The 24,136-nt window shown below is 37.3% G+C and overlaps 2 protein-coding genes across 7 annotated transcripts in view; one reads left to right on the top strand and one right to left on the bottom strand.

Moving 5' to 3' along the window:
• ANGPT2 (angiopoietin 2) overlaps nucleotides 1-9,604 on the bottom strand; it is a 46,504-nt gene extending 36,900 nt beyond the window's left edge. For 2 of the 4 annotated variants that reach the window (XM_087776790.1, XM_087776792.1), the window contains exon 1: nucleotides 8,836-9,604. In XM_087776790.1, the coding sequence (XP_087632916.1) occupies nucleotides 8,836-9,120 (285 nt within the window). In that variant the 5' untranslated portion in view covers nucleotides 9,121-9,604. The remainder of the gene's footprint in view (nucleotides 1-8,835) is intronic. The other 2 variants (XM_009461361.2, XM_087776791.1) reach the window with 1 other exon arrangement.
• The window catches only part of MCPH1 (microcephalin 1), a 132,793-nt gene that overhangs the window by 90,495 nt on the left and 18,162 nt on the right, over nucleotides 1-24,136 (top strand). The gene's annotated exons all lie outside the window — the stretch shown is intronic.

Here is a 24,136-nt window from a genome sequence, read left to right as displayed (position 1 = left end):
CAGCTGATACCATGGAAAAATGAAGCTACTGCTTCTTGACCGATTGGCACATTCTCCTTAAGGGGCTGGTTTATATTTCACTTCGAAACCGTGGGTTTGAACTACTAGTTTGCAGGTGATTACATCTTGCAAATAGAAATTGGGGCGAAAATTGTTATACAGAGGCAGTTGTACAGAACATAATGTTGTTGCTCAAAGGAAAGGACCTAAAGGAAGTATATGAAGTATCTTAGTATGATCTCTACAAGCTCCTTGGAGGAAGATAAAATGATTTTTACGTGCCGGCTATCAAAATTAAACCTCTCAGCTTACTCATATACCTCAGTGTAAGACTATACATCGGGTCATATGATGAAAGGCAGACCTCTGGTACACTGACGTCACATCATATGTAGAAGAGCTGCTGGTGGGGTAAGGGCTATGGCTATTGCCCAGGAAATGTCCTTTCCACTCAGCTGGGTGTCTCCCCATTCCCACACCCTGACAGAATGGAACAAAAGAGGCTTTTTCCTTCCAGGATCACGCACATCAGGTACAGGCCTGACCCAAAAAGCAAGCATAGAGATGAAGCTGATATCAGGAGTACACGAGGTGAATGACTCTCAATGCTTGCAGCGTGAGAATGACAGGTCTGCAAAGCTGTTGTTTGGACACGGCTTAATACACTGTTCAGTCATTTTTATACTAGAGATTTGAAGAAGATGCTACCATTTTTACATGGATACAATTTTTCTTTCTCCAAAGATGAGAACTTTTAGCTTTTCTCCCTGTCAAAAAGTTCTATTAAGCAGCGTGATAACTAAAGATCAAACATTTGCCTAGTGTGTTTTCATGTGATTTTGACAAACACTTTATTCAAAAAGCATACTAAAACATTGCTTCTGAAGTAGCTCAAATGATGACAGTTGTGTGATTGATTATGCTGTACCACACCAGAATGCTCTAATATGCTAGTTTTGACTTTATACTGAATTACTCTGGTCCTCGTGTATGCTTTAACACAGCTTTTGAAATGCATGTAGCTATTTTCAATTTCTTGAGAATTACATTATGAAAAGGTACTACAGAGTGTCGAATTGAATGTCTCTTAAAGAATTTCAGTTGCTGACATTGAGAGAGCTGTAATGTATCAAGCAAGGCTTCCCCCCCGCCCCGCTTCTGGAAGCTTAAATAGTAAGATGTCATAGCTAGCTATTCATTAAAATAGTCTGTTAAGCTCTCAGCTGTGTTACCACAACACACTGATTTTAATCCCTGACCAAAATCAATGATAGAAAGTTGATATGTTGCTCTCCAGAGGATAAAGGTATGCTATATAGTTTCCTTTTTTTTTTTAAGCTTTGTCATGATGCTTGAGACCTGAATACAAATACAAAACTGAAAAGAGTATTTTTTCCTTGCAGTATTAAAGGGAGTTTGAGCAAAGTTAGGACACTATATGCCACATGGGTTTAACAGGAATCTCTAGAGACAGCTGAATTAGAAAGAAAGTTGCTGTCATCTAAGAATTCTGAAGTATTCACTCACCTAGAGAGGAAAATGTTTCACTCCTTACAGCTTTTGTAAGTAATGAAACTCTGTGTAGAATACTAGATTTCCATCCACACTTTTACTAGCAGAGAGAGAACTTAGCAGAGAGAAGGCTGCATATTCTATCAGCCTTCTCTTTTTAGCAGTAAGACCTTGTAATGACCTCAGTAGGCTCCTGGCAGATTATTAGATAAACTGTGATAAAGCTTTGTATGGGCAGTATAAAGACAGCAGAAAAGTTCCTGTAGCTTCCCTCTCTCTGTCCAGACTAAGCCATAATGTGCTGGAAGTTGGAATGAGAACAGATATCTCCTAATCATACAAATTGCAGGATACATTGGCTGAGCTTTATAAACAACATCTTAATTTTAGGGTTAACCTGTTCCACAAACAGATAAAAACTAATAAGACTTTCATTATTTGGAATGTAGTAAGCATTTCTTTTAAAAAAGGCATTTAAGGAGTAGTAATATTTTTTCCTAGGCAGCTTGAAAACTGACACAGTGAGTGTTTGCAGAACTATTTAGGTGTGGGATTTTTTTTATACAAAACATGGATCTGGATTTTGTAACCTGAAGAATTCTTTAACATTTCCTCTGAGCTTGGTTTACTTGGAATAGACTTTAGGTTCACCAAACTGTATTTCATTTATTCTCACTAGAGAATAAATATAATTCTTTTTTCCTCTGCCCCATTTCCTAGAGATATCTCTGTTAAAGGAAACGAAATGATCACAGTATTTCCAGTTGTAAAGCACTTTTTAACTTTTTGTGTGTGTGTGAGGTTATTTGGTTTAATTTGTTCCACTGTGGAACATGCCGTATCTCTAAGGCATTTCTAAGTATTAAGTTACTGTGCCATACCTTTTTTTTTCCCCAGATGCTTAGCCCTATGAAATTATCTGATGCTCCTATTATTTCTTTCACCTGTAATTTATATTTGGCTAGTCTGAAAAATTCAAAGAATAAAATGGCAGATAAAATTGCCTGTGCTTATTTCTGAAACTTCTTATTCAATACCACAGAAACTCTCCTTTTCTTGAAGGTTATAGTGATATTTATGGTCCACTGACAAATTGTTTTCTGAGTGGTTTAGCTGTTACTACCAGTGAGAGATTTCCTAGTGAGAGCATTTGGACTACCAAAATATCTATATTTTCTGTGTGTGACATCCTTGTTTCATATACTAGTACATACATGAAATATTTTTTTATTCAAGAGACATCTTCTTCTATTTTCCCTTCTGCAGTCTGTACAGGTATCTTTAAGGCTCCCATCAGTATCTTATTGCTAACTAGGTGCCAGAACTTTTTTTCTCTGAAGTACAACTTGCATCTTCTGTTCCAGGAAGAATTTTTTTTTGATAAGGGTGATGAGACACTGGAAGACGTTGCCCAGAGAAGTTGTGGATGCCCCATCATTGGAAGTGTTCAAGGTCAGGTTGGATGAGGCTTTGAGCAACCTGGTCTAGTGGAAGATGTCCCTGCCCACAGCAGGGGGACTGGACTTGATGATCTTTGAAGGTCGCTTCCAAACCAAACCATTCTGTGATTCTATGATTCCTGTCATAGAATCATAGAATTCTATGGGGAGACACCAAACTCTATGGAAAAGCCATCAGACCCAGTTTGACTCTTGTATCTAAGCTGTTTTAACAAGTGGGAAGCATAATGTTTATCTATGTATTCGTATCACATTTGCAGCCTAGTCCATATTTCTGTTTTCTACCTGTTGTCTCTTGACTCTGAGGCTTATGAACTTTAGTGCCAAAGTAGTATGCCGGGATGACAGCTGTGCAGCATGCTAGCTTTTGCAACTTCTTCAGCAATGCTGACAAATCTGCCTCTCCACAAGGGATTTCTTTTAAGTTTTCCATTCCTCTATTTCTCTCTCTTTCAGGCTGAAGAGACAGACTGAACTTACTCTAGGGAGCTAATTAAGTTAGACTGAGTCATCTGATGAAACTCTGGGTTTGCTAAGCTCCAGAGAAGGATCAGAGAGTGGCATTTCTCTGTTGTAGACCCTAATCTAAAGTCTGAGACTATGTCTTCTAAATCAGTTGGCAGCATTGCGCATGTCTAGCCCTATAATAATGGTAATGGTGGAGGAAGACAGTCTTACTTTGCCCCCATCCTGGCTTTCAGCCAAAGCTGTGTAAAATCCCATGAAATAACAGATGCAACGGGAGGTTCTTGCATTTAATGTAAAAGGTTGTTAAATAAATAGTGGTTCACTAAGCTGCCTTGGTTTATTGTAAGAAGTATTGTAAATCAAATAACGTATAATGTGGTATATTTTCAAAAACACAAATACTGTAGTATGAAAAAGACAGTATAATACAGTCACTGAAGATACTAGATATCATATTTTGAAGGTTAGAAATGGGTATCTGTGTCTTCTAGGCAAAATTCCGTTCTAAGCAATGCATACATGATAGCTTCTTTCTTGTGATTAGGAATCAAGCAAACGATATCAGTTGTTTCCCTTGATAAATTATGGGGAGATGCACGTTATTGAATTTGTTCATAATTAACAGCAAAAAAGGAGCAGTAGCAAGATAATTGTCTTTAAAAGAAACACCATTCTGAACTTCAGTCTCTCTGCAAAAGTTTCTAAGATATTCTAAAGATTATGCTGTTAAGTTTTGTATGTTAAGTGGGTATGCAAAAAAAAAGGGCTGGAAACTGTCAGCTCAAGCATCTCCAGGCTCATTTCATCTATGTGCATTTGAAGAAAGGGAAAAAAAGAAGAAAAATAAAGACCTTGATGTCAATAATTGATGGAGAAAGTCTTCCAATTTGCTGTTTGGACCAGTCGAAGATGAGAAGTTTATGATTGTATTAATAACAAACAAAGTACATGAAAATATATCTTGAATGCTAGTAAGAGACTTGTTCAGTAAATCAAGCCTCTGTTTATCACATATTTTACTGATAACATCTCGGAGATGGTGAGCTCTCAACTTCAGTTTTGTCTTGTAGATCTGTACAAGAAAATCTCTAGTCCTCTTTCTTGATTTTGTACAATTTCATACCTGTATCACCAATTTGGTATTTGTGGAATGACACAGAAATGGTCTTTACAACATAGTTTTTAAACACATGAAAAAGTGTCATTTCAGATCCTTTCACAGAAATTTACCTACAGGAGATGTAACAATAAACTGCATAGTCAGATCATTTAAATTAGCATGGAAACTTTATCCGATAACATGTACTAATCTGAAAGTAAAAAAGCATTTTCTTTTGGATCCTGCCAGTACTCTTTTGCTTAGCAAATACATAGCTGATAGACAGAAACAAGCACTTTTCACAATAAGTGAAAACAGATGCATTACTTAAGAAAGGAATGCAGCTCTTGATTCAGAGTCAGAATCATGTCTTGTGTACTTCAAAATCCAGCACTGTACAATATATTTGTCCTTGTCTGTTGTGTGCAGATGTTTTTGGATGATGGCACGTCAGAATATCTTTTTGTATTTGAGATACGAAGTTCAGTACAAGTATGACAACAATTATACCCTTTCATTGGTAATTACTCATCAAAAATTATAAGCATTCATTCCCGTACATCTTAAAACATCTGATTTTGTTGTGCTTAGAGAAGAAATACATTTCCAATTGACAAAGGGTTTTTAGCTTTCCTTTAGCAAGGAAAAACGAATCTCAGTTCAGAGTATCCAAAGATACTGCATCTCTATCAGCAAAGTGTCCCCCTCCCAGTCTGCTGGGATGGTTCAGGATGAAGTTCTGGTCTCAGGCTTAGATGTTGACTCCTGGCAAAGACTTTTATTTTCTAGTCTTTTGATCTGCTGATAAACTACAAGTAAATTACCTATATTCCATATGCTATAATCAATTTGATCATACACTGTTTTCAAATGTTTATAACAGGGAAGACTAAGAAAGTATGACCCGTTTCTTTTACGCTATTGCTTTGAAGAGAGTCCTATCTCCTGAGTCACAGGATCTAGTTTATGTACTAAGAAGTAAATTCAAGTTAGCATTCAGTTATTTCAATGTCTTAAGACCTGGAAGAAATGCAGTTGCTTGAGTAGAAATGCTGTGATCCAAATGGTAAAGCTGCCATTAATTCAGATAGAGATTTGTTTCATTGTGGAACTTACGGGAACTGCCTGCCTTCTAGGAATATCTGAAAACCTGATGTTGTTTTTATGTAAAAAACTTCCGAAGTCTAATAGCCAACATACATGTCTACATTTAAAATTTCCAGTCTGTATCTCAGCTGTATGCCAATCTGCTATCCTCTCAAATTAATTGAAAATCTTATTATTGAGAGGTTTGTTCTCCCTGCCCACACATGCATTAAAAAAACCCCTTACACTTCAATATACAAATTGATTCCAAGGTAGGGAAAGTCAAAGAAGAAAGTTCATTTCAGGTACATTGCTGCACAGTTGATTTAGGGTTTTGGCCTTTGCTCTATAGCATCGCTTACTGGCTTACTGCTAACCACCGGATTAAGTGGAATAGTGGTTTGTTCTAGTATGTCATCTGAATGCTTAGCATAATCTACTTTTGAAAAGACATTCCAGTTTTAGGTATGGTATGTACAGTAGTGGTATAAGGCATTAATACAGTTCAGACCAAAAAAATGTGTTTTCATGAAGCAGCACTTTGTAGCAATTGTAGAACAAAGTCTTCTGCTCCCCGTGCAGGAGCAGATCAGAAAAGAACCTGGACCTACGTAACTCATTTTCTTCCCATTGTGTTTGCCCATTAACCAGATGAAGTGCACACTTCCCATGCTGTTCCATTCATACAGCCTGGTGTTCATTCAGAAACCGAATGTTTCCTTTAGTTGATGGATTAAAGGCAGGAGGGGGGGAGGAGTGTAAAAATGGTTTGGGATGTGCAATACTTCAGGAACAACATTTAAAGGTTAATTCACACTAAAAGCTTGTAATGTATTTTTTTTTACACAACTTCAAAACAAAGCGGGTGCTGTCTCTTAAATGAGCAAAAGTAGCTTTTAAAAAAGCAAGACCTAAATCAGTTTTTTGTGCAATTGCTGAGAAGTTCATATCAGGTTATTTTTTAAAATCACTCTTATATTACACTTTCAATACAGTATAAAAACTAAGTGAACACATTTTTTTTTGCCATGCCTTGATTAATCTAGTATTATATTTTCGTAAGTTGAAATATGAACCTAGGAATGTCTATTAGTGACCTTAAAAAACCAGCACGTAAACTCTGTAAGCAACTTTAAAGGTTATTGTTTGCTTTTCATCTTCACTTGCAAACCAGGTGTCTCTAGCAAAGCAAATCTGAGGAAAAGCTACTTTTGTTGGAGTCTCTTTGTGAACAAAACAGATGACATAAAGAGCAGGTGTTAAAATAGTGGAAAAGGCAAACAGCAGTTATTTTACAGGATGTTTAGCTGTGGAACAGCTAGGAAAAAATCAGGCTATTCTAAAGCATCTTATTTGGAAATCTTTGCTCAAATAAAAGAAACATTTTTCTGTCTTGTAAAACAGAAAATCTGCCTTTTGATCCCTCAAAGAATGGGTTAGATATACTTACCCTGTTCCTCTTGTAACTGATTTCCCAGGGACTGACAGGAAAAAGCATAGTTTTTACTAAATAAGGATGCTGGAATTTGCTTACTGGTTTCTGTTTACCTGATGCCACTTATGATATTGTGTTTACCTACTTAAGTGGCATTTAGCACTGGAGTCCTGTGTGTGATTTTACTATTTATGTTAGGAAATTGCTTAGCAGCTGGGTAGATTAGACTGGTTTACTTTGTGTGTTTCTCATCCTGCATTGCACATCTGTTAATGTTGGCCTTAACATCACAATAGTGAGCATTGTAAATTAATAAGTAGAAAGGTAAGTATGTGGAGGGAAGTATGTTTGCCTGTGAGATTAAAAAACCAAAAGCTACTGAACTGACATTTTTTGGGCGTCTAAATTAAGCATCCTAAACCCACAAAGACAGATTTAGAGGCCCACACTGCAGCCTTCAAGTGTAAGCATTTTGGATTTAACCTTCAAGGTTCATTTTCAGGTAGATGAAAACACTATGCTTTCTGCTTTGAAGTGTGACTTCTGTTTCTTACACAAATCCTCTGGCAGGTTCATTTTAATTCTATCATGCTAGTTCTGTAACGTTGTAACCGATGAGAGAAGTGAACCCTAAGGCAAAATTATTTTATAGTCATGGAAGCTTAGAATAAAGAATTGGCTACTCATTGTAGACAATTGTGAATTCTCTCCACTGGCAACAAATTTTTATTTCTTTATGAAAAAAACCCTTATGACATCACTTGATCACTTATTTGGAGATATTATGTCAACTGCTCCATTAAGTCCTCAAAATATTTATTGCTTAGAAGATAGGCATCTTGGTATGAGACATGAACACTCATAAATTTACTATGCAATTAAACTATGATATCACACTTTTTCAGGTACCAGTGAAGTAAAGGTTTATTAACTCAAAATCTATTGAACTGTATAGAATCAAATGAGTTCCTATAGAAATGTGGAATAGTCATTGGGTTTATTCTCCAGTAATATTAAGAACCTATGCAGTACACATTTTTTTTCTGTTGTTTCAGGTATAATTTTACAAATGTTGCCACTTTGGCAATAAACACATCATTCTTCCTTAGTTACAATGGAGTTGCATTAAAGAAAGCTATGTGGCATCTGCAACACCTTTTCCAGAATATTTTTCCCCTGAATATTGTATATTTGAGTGGAAATGTTACAGGATGTGAAGGATATCTGCTAGTGAACCTTCTTGAAATTCTATCCCTTCGCTAGGCTCATTTCACCGCAAGTCAGACTTGTAGTCCTTGCTTAGAATTACAGTTCTTTATTTAATTTATATGTTAATTTCTGCATGCAAGTTTTGAAAACATGTTTCTAATAACATTTTTCAAACATGCCTTGGATAAAGGTACATTCTGTATTCTTTAAATAGAGATACAATAGTCCTTGTCAGTTAATTATAAATTAGTAGCCGGTTCTTTCATGTCAGAAATGTCAGGCATGCTCCCAGCCTGCCTGGGTACGTAATTACTATTTGTCCAAGCAACTCAAATGTAACGACAAACTTTAAAGCACGAGCGCTGCACACCAGTGCAGTCCTCTGTTCCTTTCTAGTCAGTAAAATTATGTTCTCAGACCTCGAAACATCTTTTTGATGGAAAGGTAACTAGTTTAGATAATGCATTTTGTGACTTTAGAAACTGTTAGAAGACAAAACACCACAATGAAATAGATAACAGGATGCTGTAAGCAAGATTTTTAGACTAGAAATTATATTATCCTACCTTCATTAGCCACTGAGTGTTGTTTTCCATGATGTTTTCAAGTAGTTGCAGTCTTTGAACTGAATCGTCGTAATCTAAAGGTGCATCCCTTTGCACGGCGTTGGAGACGTACGAAGTAGAAGATCGGCAGTTGTCGGTCTCGGGCAAAAGGAAGGTATAGCTGCACGAGCCGTGCTGAACCTGGTACTGCTTCTTGCCTATCGTCTCCATGCTCTTACTAAAGGAGTTGTATCCTGAAGCTAAGAAAATACTGCAGCCCCAAAAGAAGTAAACAGTCAGCGGCATTTTAATTCCTGCGGTAACCCAGCGAACCGAGCAGAGTGCTTTAGCGCGCTAGCGAGAGCCCGGACCTAGTTAATAACCTGCGCTGAAATTGCGTGCTCTGCTGCCATGTGCCGCCTGAATGAGGGCTGGGCTTTTTTTCACTGTCCTCGTTGCAAACTGGAAGCGTGCCGTCTTCTCCCCAGCCGCCCTGCCCGGAGCTGTCAGACGCGGAAAGCCAGGAGCGGCCCCCGGGACGCTGCGGGCTGCGGCCGCGCTTGGCCCCCCCGGCCGTCGGCTGCCTCCTCCGCGCCCGCGGCAGGACCGGGCGGCCTCGCTGCCCGAGTCAATCACTTGCCTTCCCTTATATGATAAGTTGATAAGAGCAGGCAGACATGTGGAGCGGAGCTGCTCCTCCCCCCGGCTTCGCCAGTGCCTTGTGCAGCGGCGGGGGGGCACTCGCAAAGCGGGAGGCAGGCAGCGCGCGCCCGGGCGCGGGGCGGCGCGGGGCGGCGCGGGGCGAGAGGAAACCCCGGGGAGGAGCCGGCGGCAACAGGAGCCCTGCGAATTCCTGCAGCACGGCTCCAATTAAGAAGTTCCTAGACAGAGCAATCAGTTCCGATAGCCTCCAACTATGCTTGTAAATGATTCGGGGTGGTAATCATTTTTAAACACCGACCAAAAAAAAAAAAAAAAAAAAAAAGTCCCTGGGCTTGTTTGTTCTTCTTAAAGAATTTTTTTTTTTTTTAAAGTGCTGAACCAAGATGTAATTTCGTTTGTGTTTAATGCATTGTGTAATTACAGAGAAAGACACTGTCCTAAGCATACAAAAGCAGGCTTGGGCACGTCCTTGCAAAGAGAACAAGAGAAGGGTTTTAATTACAAGTTTTCAGTTGAACACAGACTTTGTATTTTACTGAATCTGAGCTGAATACTCATTTTTAGGCATGTCTTTCAAGAGTTAAGCGTTTTCAAGCCTTTTTTTTTTTTTTTTAAGGCTTTTTTGTCTGTATTAAATAGCTCACTTTGGACGTGCTAACATTAGCAAGAGTTACAAATCACAAGTCAGCTGAGGCTGGAAGAGGGAATAACTCTCCGGACACAGTGGCAGCAAGGCATGCCTCGGGAAGCGGCATGGCTGAATAGCAGTTCCCGCATCAGCTCTTGCTAGCCCAATTCCATGCCCTGGGAAGTGGGAAATACCTGTAAAAGGTCAAGGAAAAATCTAGTAACGTAAGTATTTGAAATATATATGTAAGAGTAAAAAGGAGCTTCCCCCTACTTCCCACTCCCGTGTTCTCTGCAATGATCAGTGATCTTGAAAAAGCGGAAAATTACTAACCAACTTACCAAACCCTGGGAAAGAGTTGATTCCACTGGAATTTTGGAAAAGTTTGCTTCTCTGTTTTAGACAATGTCTTCTTGAAACCAGCATGATAGTATACTGATTCCTGAAGACAAACTGCCTGAGAGTTTTGCTAGGTCTGGATCTGGAAGCTATAGATTTTTCTTAATTAAAATAAACAAAGGGAATGCCATGCTAGTCAAACTAACATGAATTACCGACCAAAGTTTCTCTTACACGAGGAAAATCCCAGCGTGCCTCGGGATCTCTTAGGACAGACTTTTTTACACACCTTGCTATATTTCATATAGTGTATTAATGTAGTTTTTACTTTTTAAATCATGGAAGTTGTGTTCAGGGCTTATCAAAAATAGTTGTAGCAGCTAAAATGCATGCCTTGCATTGTTGGAAGCTGTTGGGATTTCTTTACATACTACATAGTTACCTTTGGAAGGGAAAATCTCTAGAATTCAATTCTGGAGACTTCCAGAAAGGTTCTAACTATACTTGGACTGTGACCTGTGGAACCAATTTGTCAGATTTTTTTTCCTGTGGAGTATTCATCTCTCATTGTACATCCTTCCAGCCCGAGGAAAGGGAACTTTTTTATGTTTGGAACTTGGGGTACAGTCAAGATTATGTTCCACAAAATGTACATATTTGGAGGGTCTGGCATATAAATTACACATTCTCCATCCCTTCAACTTTGTATTGCAATAGCAAAGCAAATTAATGTGACAGGTACCTGCATTGTTAATGAAGTTTCAAAAGCTTTTTGTATACTGATTTCTGCTTTTCAATGTATTGAAGTCTTTGAAAGAACGTTAAATTCCATGTGAATAACAGTTTTTTGCAATGTAGTTGAGAAACCTACTATTATCCAAGACTGCATGTAGGATTAGATTTGTACAGTAGACTGTGTGAAGCATTTCTAGGTATCTAACCAGACATTCAAATTCATTTTTTTTCTGTTATTTGAGTATTTTTAATTCATTTGCTAAGTTAAATGAGAATTTCCTCTTATGACTTGTATTTGTCCTTAAACTGATCTGTTCCCTGCTTTCTTTTCCTCTCACAGCTAGCCCCAAAAATATAGGGCCCTCAATAGAGTAGTGCAGAAAATAAGATTGCTCCAGCCCTGAAAGTATCTGTCTCCTAATGGGGAAGAACTGGAGGATAATCTTAATTTTTCTGATTATATTTTCATAGATTTTTTTTAATCCTTTAGTTAGATATTAAAGGTAAACATGAGACTGACCAGTGTAGTCTTTCAGAAGTTTTCTTTTTAATTATTAGACCTCTACTCAAGGGACTGTACATATATAAAAGACAAAATTGAAGGGATGCTGAGAATTCATTAGATGATAGGATCTCCATGAGAGGCTTGATTAAATCAATAGTTTTTGAAATGCTGTGAAGCCTGCCATCTGTATGCCACACTGGTGAGTCACATCACCAACATCATCTGGCAGCTCAGTTTTGCTGGGTTTTTGAGGAGAGACTGGAGTGTCTCTAAAGGGTTGAACTGGAGTCTGTTTTCCTTTAGGAAAGGCCGATGCATGACCCCAGGAGGCCCTTGAGCCGTAAATGGGGCCAGGAACAAAACTGAACTTGGAGGCTCCCTAACAAGGGTTGCTGTATCTTGGACCTCCACTAGGGAGAACTGTGGTTGTATGAATACTGGGAAGAGAAACTAGTTCACCTTTTACTGTTTTTTTGGCTGGATTTGCTTTTTTGTGGGTTTTTGGTGTTTTGTTTTTTTTGAATGAATGAATGAATGGCCAGTTGCTATGGCAGCTGTCAGCAGTTCAGGGAAAAGGTATGGAAAGCGCAGGTATTATTCTGAGAGTGACAACAAATTACTCAGGGAAGACCCTTACCAGGACAGCAGGCACCACCAGTTAGCTACTCTGCTGTGCTTCTCATCTAGCTCTTGGAGTAACACCCTGAGGTTCACCATGGTAATGTTTTCCCCAACTTTTCCTTAATTCTTCCAGGCTGTAGGGGCAATAACTGGAATACAAGCCCCAACACACACATAACTGAGGGAGGATTTTGCTGTTTCCCCATCTGGGTCCAATGGACTCATATTGCTTTAATGAAGCGCTCTTTCCCACTGCCCAGGAAAATCAGTAAGCGTTCACCTTGCCAACAAAATAAATATACATCCCTTTAACCCTTCACTACAGGATAGTGCCGTATTTGGTGCATCTTTTGGAGCATTTGATTGTGATCCTTCACCCTTTCCATCCCTTTGGGAGCAGCTTTCCCAGCTGTGGAGGAGGAAGTGGTCTTCTCTGCCTCCCCAGGGAGTCAAAGACAGTCAGAGTTCAGGGGGAAAGAAAGTAGTAACAGCTAAATTTAGAAAACTGGTGTGAAAAGTAAGGCAAGTTAAATACATTTTTGTCCTTGAAAACTGAAGAGCAGGAAGGAAGATGCCTGAATACAGCCTTTTTACTGAGCCTCAGAGGCATAATAACAAGTCTGCTTGCAGGGCAGGGCTTATTCCAGAAAAGCTGAATGACAGAGAAGATCTGTCGCACGTCAGTTACGAGAAGGAACATCTCATTGTTAGACATGTTGAAGTAGGATGGAATTTAAATAATTTGGCATGGAATCTTATATATGCCAGTATGAAATTGAGTAAAAAGTTATAATTCAGATCAGTTGCTTCCTCTCAGTGGTTTTTTCATGTTCATTGTTCTCCTCATCTTTAATTTCTGCTGTCGATACGGAGTGGCGTGTTTGCATTCATGATACATTTATTCTGCAAACTGAAATATAGCTGCTTAGCCTCTGATTTCCTGCTGCTTTATAGCTGAGTGTATATAGTATTTGACATAAAATAGCAAATAGTGGCTTGGTATATTTAAAGTACAAATTAGATCTTTCCCTTTTTAGAAAGAAGATACCCACTCTACAGAACTCACCTTTTAAGAAGAGCTGAAATGTATATTTTGTCACAACTAAACATTTAGAACGTTTTGCCAGATGTGTTGCAGACAGTTTCCTTTCCTGGGAAACAGTAAATTCCCTTACTCAGCCAATCCTGTTTTTATTCCATACAGCATATGACTAAGCTGCTTTGAGAGAGATGCCTGAATACCACTAACATTATCTTTCCAATTATCGTTTTTCTTACAGCTGCACAGCTTCTGTTTGACAGGCAAATACAGAGATCTTGTGAGATCTCTGATAGAAAAGGAAGTATAAAAGTTTTTGAGGTAATGTAGGAAAATGTTGACTTGGCTGTAGTTTGCTATCTGCAGACTTTGCCACCTAAAACTTTCAAGATGTTGATTTAGTAGATAAGCAAGTTCTCATTTCAGCAGTTTTCTTGTTTTAGCAAGGGAAAAATATGTCCTGAAATATGTGCAAAATAAAGGCAGAACAATGTAAACAAGTAGGTTTTGGTGCTGCATTCTTATAGGGATATTTGATCTACATATATAAATGAAAATGCTGTAGTGCGAGAATACGGCACTTCAAAATCAAACCTGGGATTAAAAATTATCTGAAACTTGGAATAAATTAATGAAGTATTTTATGCATTCCTGGTATTTACATTCCTCACATTTTGACACTCAATGTTAAGTCCCCACCTTTGGTTCCTGGTACTTTAATATTAGTTTATGGTAGTTCCATTTGCTGGCTTCAAAATATTTTCTTTCACTGGGAGCATTTTAGCATGTTTCCCAGGAACAAATGTCAACAAGGACAAGACTCATGAACTCGTAACTTAAAAAACAGGGAACAGGATCTTGGAGCCTACTAGATTTTTAGCCTGCTGAAAATCTTATCTGTTTTGAGATCTTACACTCTCTTTGAAAGAGAAGAGTGCCAGATTATTATGTTTTCCGATAAGCCAAAACAAATTGTTTTCATCCAGACCCATAGTTTAGTTCTTTAGCACTTCTAAAATTAGTGGTAATATCTTACCAATTGTTCCTCCTTTCCCCACCATTTGCCTATTATCCTTTTTATTTGGTCTGAACTTCTCCACTGGTCTCTCCCGACTTCTTTAACAAAATCTCAGGATTCCGCTTACTTTCTCAGCTGCTGCTTATTTCTAATCAATCAGAACATCTGATGTGACATCTTGTGAATTCATAGTCGTCTTTATGTTCCGTCTCTGATGTTCCCTCACATCTCCTTTGAGTGCCCTTCCTTTCAAGGGAGAGCATTTACCCAGTAATTCTCATCTTGTACTTTTGCTGAAGGGACAAGAGGTCAATAATCTGATCCACTGAAAATTTCAGTTACTACTCTGTCTTAGTGACTCAGTCTGTTTGTTCCCATCTTGCCTTGTAACATCCAATCCATCATTTCAGTGCACGGTATTTTTCCTAGATGCCACGCCATTAGTGGAAGCATAATGTGGTCAAAACCAGACTTTTTATCTTCCCTTGGAAATGCTTGCACGCTATCTCCTTTTTCTCTTTCACAGTTGATACTGCCACCGTCCTTCAATGCATTTAAATCTATAATCTGCAAGTTATGTTTATATCCCTTTGTTTCTTTGGTATTTTATTCTCTCCCTTTTTTGATGCTATGCTTTCATTAACGCCTCTAAAATTTCTGTGTTGATCCTCATCATCAACACACTGAATTTTGTAACATATTCTGTCTGGCTTCCCCATAACATTTGAAATGTGACTTGCTTATGAAGCTTATTGTATTAGTTCTGCCTCTCTTAGTAAATAACATTCAACTTTATTTTCATAAGAATTGTTAGACAACTGTCAGAGCTCCGTGCAAGTAGGCTATCTACTTAATTGCTTCTAATTTATTTGCATTTTTGGAAGCTCTAAATTCAGCACCTCTCCTACCAAATATGTCAGCTTCATTGCTTACTTTGCAGGCACTGACTGGATTGGCTTTCTTGGACTGTTTTGGTTACACTTGGGATGTCTTTTCTCAGTTAATCTGACATTTAACGTGACCATATTTTCCACTTATAGACTTATTTTGATATCCCACTTTTGTTATATAACATCTGCTCAAGGTTTTTTCACTAAGATTATATTAACATTAAAAGAAATTATATATTTACAGATATACATACTTATATCTATGTATATGCTTAGTATGTTGTAGATGCCACTGGACCTAAAATATAATTGGTCATGTTAATTTAGATTGGGACTTTATGATATCACATCTTGAGCAATAACAATAACGTGAATGAATGTGAAATTCCTGTCATTATTACTTCCACATTCCAAAACCTTCTTAAATGCAAAATGCTTCTTAGTTTTTACTGTTTCATTACTTTTATAGTGATTTTCTTCATCAATCCAAATTTTCAAGGGATATCTAAAGTAGAATACACAAATATCTATAAAACCGTTATCTATACAAATAATGTATGCAGATCTCTAAGATGATTCTCACAGTGTATTAATGAAGTTCCTATTTGTAGGACAGATGGTAGTTTCTTTCACTGTGAGCATTTTTTAATAATGAATGTTATTTTAATCGTTGAAAGGTGAATCATGCACATACAGAAGTAGGAAGTGAGTCCCAGGATTATGAAGAGTAGTTGCTGTATGTCCTTCCTCCTTAACATTTTTATATTGTTTGGCTATAGTGCCCAAAGGCTGTGCTCATTCTCTTCAGAGTTACACGATGACAGCAAACTTTAGCTGGTTACAAGTGTAATTACATCTTAAATTCAAATAGCATGAGTTCAAAGTTAACATGGAAATTACTGCTAATGTTAAGGATCTTACAACTGGACTGCTGAATATCTTTGACAGTGTTAAGTGCTGTGCCTCATCTAACTCCCATACTGGTCAAAGCATAATACAGCACTTGTTTAAACAGGTTACCATGGGTTTGAAACTGAATGAAATAACTTGCATGCTAATGTGTAGCAACTAGCTCTAGTAAGGCCTTTAAAATCTGTTTTTAAAAATTTTTTCCATAGCACATGCATATTTACTCTTCATTGTTGAATTATATGTGAAAAAATTAGGAGATATTCTTGCTCTATATGCTCATATACTGTGTATACGCTCTTTGAAAAATGTCTTTTTAATTACAGTTTTGTGCATTTGGACAATTTAAACCTAAAATCTTTATGTAAGGTTTTGACTTTTGTTGTACTATGTGAATGTCGTATTATGTTGATGTGAAAAGGCAGCAGACTGTGAAAGAATCCAGAAGGCTTTTGGAAAATGAGAAATCTGCCTTACTGACATCTTAAAGAAAAATGCATATGCCGTTTGTTTAAAGGAATGTATTTTTAAAATGTCTAAGCAGTTGACAGTAATCTAGCCTTACAAATCACCCCAGTCCCTGTGATTTAAACCCTTCCTCTTGTAAGCAGTCATTCAGGTTAGCGGAAGGTTCTCTCATCTGGTAATAGCACACTTATTTGATAATAACAGCATGTCATACTTCCGAAGAGCATGTTCAAGTTAAGAATCTGAATTCAAAGATAAACTGATGTCAAAGAGAGAATGAAAAGGAAGTGAGAAACTGTGTAAGAGGAATAAACAAAGCTTCCAGAGAGAGAGAGGACATTTATGGCAACAGTAAGGTACCTAGTTCCTGACATCTGTTTCCCTCAAGAAAAAAATACAGTACGTACACTAACCTTTTTATGGAGAGTGCAAGAAAAACATTTGCAGCATATTTTCATATATTCATATTTGTTGAACTATACTATGGATGTGTAATTTGAAGAGGACAGAGCAATTGCAAACTATTTTTGCACTCCATAAAGATAAATCTTTTTTCAGTACTAATAAACATAGGTCAGTAACAGTTCTCAAAAACAGTGCCCACCCCCTTGCTGCTTCTGCTACAAAAACTGGGCATTGTTTTTATTGTTACTCTTACTGCTGTACAAGCAAAGGAAGGAACTAAACTATTTTTTCCCCTGGTTAGTGAGGCATCAGAATCTGTGATGGGACAGGAGCAAGATTACCTGCTTACTGATACTAAGATTAGGGCTCCTTTGAGCTTGGTCTCCTTGCCTCCATACGACCATCTAGTGAAACTCCTATTGCTGAGTAAATATTAACATAAGTACCTCACTGGCTGAGTAACAGTCTCTTCTTTATCTCGCCAAATAAATCATTTGCTGGAAAGATAATCCTCCATCTCCAGTGGAATGTGTACAGAAGATCAAATCGCTTATGAGTACCCTATCATGAAAATGGTGTATTTTCTTCCCAACACAAACCAATTAGAAAGTCCTCTTACTGGTCTTTCACTTTATCTAAATCTGAATCATTACTTGACTAGTTTCACTACACGGAGAAAATTCCAATCTTTGAAAATCTTTATTTTGTCCCATTAGAAATACATGTAAATGAAATTCGGAGACTGTCATTGGTGATGTCTGTACTGTTTGAACATGAATGCCCATTCAGGCTAGCCACAGCCAAACTGACTTATATTTACAAAGCCTATCAAATAGTTCAATCTTAGCTTACTAGCTTCATTTTAAACTTGATTATAGAAGGTCTTGCTTGTAGTTGTATGTTCTCACTTGATTTTTAAGTCAATATCTTCAGACAAATCTGTGATCAAATTCTACTTTAAATAACTAATATGGCTTTACCTTTAGTGTTAAATGATATATTATCAGTTGTTACTGCTTCGGCTGTAGTCTGTGGGATGTTATTAATAGCAATGTCCAGTGAATAGCATTTTTCTTGAACATAAATAACTTCATATCTAGTTCATCAAATTAATGACCAGCTGATGTTATTCTACTAATTTCTGCCTTCCTTTGCCTGTTCGCACACTCAAGTATCATTTTTAAGAACAAAAAATGCATACATTAAAGTGAAAATATTTACTGGATGATGCCATGACAATAGGAAGAATATCTCCTAACTTGGCCAGCTTAGAATATTTTCCTTTTCTATTAATGAAGATTGTATCCTTGTGTAGAGTGTAAAGGTGGCCCTCTTTGGTTTAATACAAAGATCAGGTCACCCAAGGCTTCCTTGTAGAGTCAGAGAGATTTCTTTCTGTTGATCAGAAGGGGACTCTTGAGTAACAAGCTCAGATGAAAGCGTCTGAAGTTAGGTGAAATGAATGTAATGAAGTTCACTAGACAGTACAAATGCTGGCTTCATGCTTATTATAAAAATCTTGTTGCTGTAAACTGCGTGGGAAGGACGGGAGCCTTTTCCAAACCACTTTTGTGCAGAAGGTGATGAGAACGGAGGATAAACCCATCTGATTTCTTGTCTTTTGCTAGAAGTTCTCGTTTGACTTATTGAAAAAAGTGATGGCTGTTCCAGATTTCAGATGTGTTCCATTGTCTCAAAGTGCAGTTATTAGTATATTATCAGTATTTTTTCATTTTATTATAATTTTCAGACTATTGTATCCCAGCTTTATTGTTTTGACTCTCATCTTTTTCAGTAATGGATTCACTTGGATTATGAATTGATTAAAAAACAGCCCACCAAGAAATTGGGTCTAAATAGTTTATTCACCCTGGAAAGATAATTCTTTTATGCTGTAGGCACATTTTTCAAGGTTAAGAGCACTAAATAAATGTCAGTTGAAATGTTTAAGCAGTGCCTGTTCTGGAGCCCCATTGTAGCCCTCCCTTATAGATGGTAAGGAAGGATGGGACAGCGGGAGACTGAGTTCTCAGCCAGGTGTGAAGTATTCCAGGCAGGACTACAACAGGCAGGGAAACCGTTAGGAGTCATGGCCTAAACTTTGTTTTAATTTTATACCAAGTATAAAGAAATATTTTCTGAGGTTAAGATCTGTGAGGCTGTAGAAAAGCCTCTCATGAGAAGCGGTGGAATCTCTGTTGCATGAGTAATTTAATATAGATGGGCAAAACACTGAAATATGTAAAGGAAAATCCTGTACTGGCAGCAGTAAGAATTAAATGACCTAATAAGCTTTTTCATCTCTTAATTTCTCTCATTAAACCTCATCACTTTGCTGAAAGAAAGAAAAATGTTTATGTTGGACCTCCATGTGAAAAGTGCTCATACAAAAAATATCCCTCTTCAGATGATAAAAATATAATTAATATATTTGAAGTAATACTTGCATTTTCTCACAGCCATGAAATTAAACCTGTCAGCCACAAGCTAATATTAATGCCTGCAAACTGCTAAACACAATTATTGCAATATAATGCAGTAGTGGTTTTAATATTGGAAATTATTATGTTTTTAGATTTCATTGCAATATTGAAACAACTTCATTTTATATTATTAATTCTACCAGTGACATGCAAAAGAATATAGTTCGTCCTATTACTAAAAGCATCAGAGTGAGACTGTACTTCATAGACTATTATTGCCCACATGCAAACCTGCTTGGCTAACTGAGACATTTACAACCAGACAAATTATTCTCAACTATCAATAGCGTAATTACTACTTTTGTTTTCAGATTTTTTTAAAAAACACTTATTTAAACACGTTTACAATGAACAATTTAAAAAATGCACTTCATAGACATCATCAACATAACAAGCCACAAAGTTTACATCAAAATCAGATTGCTCTTGGTTTTTATTAACTTGAGACAGATTCGTTTCTGAGTTTTAAAACCTCTATTTTGGAACATTTATTCTATGTGAAGCGGGCTCCTTTGTATTCGTGTATTTTACCTTGCTGGTTCTGCAATAGGGTGGAGAAAATCTGCGCTCACCTACCTCTTACCTAACTCTGCTGGCCCACAGTTTCAGACTGCAATATACCCAATAAAAGAAAATAGCGCATACTTTTAAGATAGCGATTTCAATAAACTGATAGCCTCGAGGACTAAGAAAAAAGTGATGCTTTAAGGGCAAACTGTGGGCCTCTTGTTTAGAGGGCTTTTCTAGTATCAGTCAGAACCTTTTTCTGATGTGTCTAGCATGCGCAATGGTCAGAAGCCGCTGAAGTAAACAAAATGTGAGTCTGTTCTCCATTATTATAATTTGCAGATACCCTGTGTCTGCTCACAGAGGATGGCCCAAGGCTTTTAAAGCTGTTAATGACATGAACAGTGGCCAAGAACTATCTTTATTTGAAATACAAGCGTATTTTAAAAGTAAACCAGAACATGTGAATCCTCAACACGTTGCTATTTGCATTAACTTTACACAGTGAGGGTTTTTTTTAAAGATGCAGATTTCTCACCAAACATTCACTGGACTATTTAAATGATTGGCAGTATTTTCAAGAGGTGTCACCACTAGTTAAAATATTGGCTTTCATGGCTGGTCAAATGAGAATCAGGCTTTACAGTAAGTGAAACTTGGTTCTCTCATTGATTTCTCAATGTCCGTAAATTCATTGAAAGCTCCTTCATCAAATTCCATCTCTTTGCTGGCTCTTCCATGTCAGAATGAGGCATCTGTTTCCACAAAATGAAGTGGCAGATGGTTTAGTAAGTATTGCCCCATATTACAGCTGTGGGAATTAAGTAATTTTAATGAACAGAAGACAAACAGAAATGAAGGTATTCAGGATTAAAAATAAGGGAGAGAGGGTTTCTTATCTTCTCTTTTTTTCTCCTAGTTAATCTTCTTTTATAAAAGTAGAGTTGTGAGTCCTAAATACTAAATGTTGAAATTCAAGACAGTTTGGGACTGTTAACAGCTCTGCACATGGACATCAAATACACTGTAGTTGGTACTGCATCTGCTGTACATGCAAGTTTTATCCATGTATGCCCTGTGTCATTTTTCCAGTTTACTAGGCATCTGAAAAACAGCCTGGTTTCTATGAAAATATGTGGAAAGCCATGCCTCATATGCTTTTCATATGAGACACAAGACTTGACTGTGTAATACAGGACATCCCCTGTTATGTGGGACATCTGCCAAGCCCAGCAGAAAGACAAGATACAGTCCAGAGAACAAAACCAGAGGAATAAATGATTACTAAGTCCTTATTCTGTTTTTAATGTTTATATTCTGCTTTGGTCTCAACTGTCCACTTTTAATAAGGTCTCTGAGCTGGAATAGTCATATATTCTGTACTTTCTAGTGTATTGAATGCTTTATGGTATAAAGTTCTAAAATGTTTAATGTTCATAAGTGAATGACAGTCAGATTTTCAAAGGTAGTATGTGATACAGGCTTTGAGTCTTCCAAAAATCCTAGTGTCCCTTTGCATCTTTAGGTAACAATGTATCTCTGACCCACAAACATGGATAAGCATAACCGCCTTTTAATACTGATGTGCATGAGTACTTTAGGTTATATTTGAAAGCTGAACTGCAGCTATTGTAAATTTTCTCAACACTTTTGGGGTAAAAAACAAATGTTACCTTGTTTCAGGGCATACCAGTGTTCCCAGTGCTTATGTTACTCAGAGATTTTGGTCTGTCACCACCTGGGTTGTGAACTAAGTAGATTAAGAAAAAAATGATAGTTTAAATTTAAGGAAAAGAATTCTTTTCCTCATGGTTACAGAAGCATGAAAATGTTGCCCTGCAAAATGGCAATACAAGGTGGCAAATAAACATAATTTGGTTTTTAGCGTGATTTTGGAAGCCAGAATCCTGATTTCTGGGTAGTTCAGTTAGCAGTCCTGAACATGTAATTCCCACTGAAAATCTCATTGTAAGACCTTTCTTTCACATTTCCATAGTTGGTCATGTAAAAAATTATAATATTCTACAGATTTGACTTTGCTTTTGAGACTTTTTTCTTGTATCTATTTGTATATCTAATACTGTTTAGCCCCTCTTTATTGGCATGTATGTGTTTACTATACCTAATGAGAAGCAAATCCTCTGACTACCTTTGATACTGTTGAAAACTTCAAATTATATTGGAATTGGGTGTCCTGCCTACAGGAGCACAATACGATCCACAGTTGCATACAGCTTTCACTTACTAAAACTTACTGTGGTGGCTGCAGGTAGAAATTTTATAAAGTGCAAGCTAGTGCATATGGAGTTTTTTTCTAAGCACTTTAACTCCCAGTCTCACAGAAGGAATCCTGAGAAATATTTACCTTCATTTGTCCTGTTTCCAGTGTTAACTATGTTACTAGAGATGGCAGAAACCACTACTTGGCATCATCTCACTTTGAATACTGGGCCAATGCAGGTGCCACCAGGCCATTGCTTTCTGCAAGTCATGCTGCTTCTCTGTCTAATATTCTACTGCTGTTACTCTGTCTGTGTTACATCTGTGAAACTCAGAATAATCTCTGTATTCATTTGATACATTGCTACAGACAAGAAAGAAAGAAAGGAACTTTTATATATTCAGGATGAGAATGCAGATGACTATTTTTATTTAATAAAGACAGATTGTTGAGCCTGGCACTAATTTTATCCTTTATTACCAGTGAAGACATGAGAACTCAAAGTACATCCTGCTTCCATACCAGGGAAATTGGCTCAAACTGGAAGGAGGAAGACATAGTGTAGTTTTTTGTGGACTGTGTCCTTTAAATGTTAGTTTACAAAGGCATTCTGAGTCAAAAGGCCAATTTTATCCAAAAGATGTTTTTTAAGACATACACAGCATATTCGGACAAAACAGCGAAGATGAAACAGTTTCAGAAACCTGTTGGACTTTATGGATGCACCTGATTACTGCTCAGGTGCCTGTTCTGGGAAGGATACCCACCTACCTGTGTGGCGTCGGGCTGACGTACTCGATTTATGCACTTGAGCACACGATCATGTGCTGTAAGGGTTTACAAAGAGCATGTGACACCCCAACTAGCTGCTAAAAAGACCTCTGTTTTAGCTACATAGCTCATGCTCCAGGATAAAGATCAGTCTCTATAGTTCGTTTTTACCACTTTGTAGTCCTGGTTACAGCATGATGGACTTGTAGATCACACTGATAGGATCCCAATGCTTTGCTACACTTTGGTCACAAAAACTTTTCATCAGTTACTTTGTTTGTAATTTTAATATATGCCACCAGTTTCCTCTGCATTCAACTGGTTTGAACTAACATGGAAGTGAAAAATGAGTGAATGTAAATTTTTTGCTAAACGAAGGCGCTAAGTGTTGACAGGATGGCTGATTCCAGCCCAGAATTTTCTCTGCATATAAACACAGAATACATTTCATAAACCAAAACTGCAGTTTTTGTTTGTTTGCTTTTGGGTTTTGTTCCAAGTTTCTTGGGAGGAGATGATCCTTAAATGAAAAGAAACACTAGGATGTGTTTCCATAAACTTATATGGGAAATACTGTGATAACAAGGCACCAGAAGAGCAAGCAAAACCTGGAAGCTGAAATTAATGTATAGATATTAAAAAGAACAGAGCTGGGCCCAGTCGTCTTTGCAGCCAATATTCATTGCTAGGAAGAAATAGAGGTTTATATTGTTCTGTTGATACAGTGTTGGTACATTTCTGGCTTGCTGTAATTGTAACATGTTCTACTTTTAGATTATTGTCTGAACTGTAACCTCGCACTTCTAGAAAATCTGCATTTGGGGAAGCTGTGTTATCATATAAAAACACAATCAAAGTTTTATTTTGATCTTTTTTCCACGGTAGCAAAAGTCTGGTTAAGTGTATGTGCCTTTGTCTTTTTTTTTTCTCTGCTGGTGATGTTACACTGTGATTGTGTTTGCCTATGATTCATTACAAGTTTGCTGGCAGATGGTCACGTACACTTTGCAAGAGTGCTTGATGCTAATAATAATCAGCTTTTAGCTTTTATGTATTTTTTTCCTAGGGTAAGTAATGTATGTTATCCTAATGCCTAGAAAATCATGGTTATTTTCATCTA

This window comes from Nipponia nippon, unplaced genomic scaffold, assembly GCF_047370975.1.
Source record: "Nipponia nippon isolate SJK-2023a ecotype South Korea unplaced genomic scaffold, ASM4737097v1 scaffold_4, whole genome shotgun sequence".
Classification (NCBI taxonomy): Eukaryota; Metazoa; Chordata; class Aves; order Pelecaniformes; family Threskiornithidae; genus Nipponia; species Nipponia nippon.
Note: the sequence above shows the minus strand (reverse complement) of the source record. Positions and strands in the feature narration are given on the sequence as shown.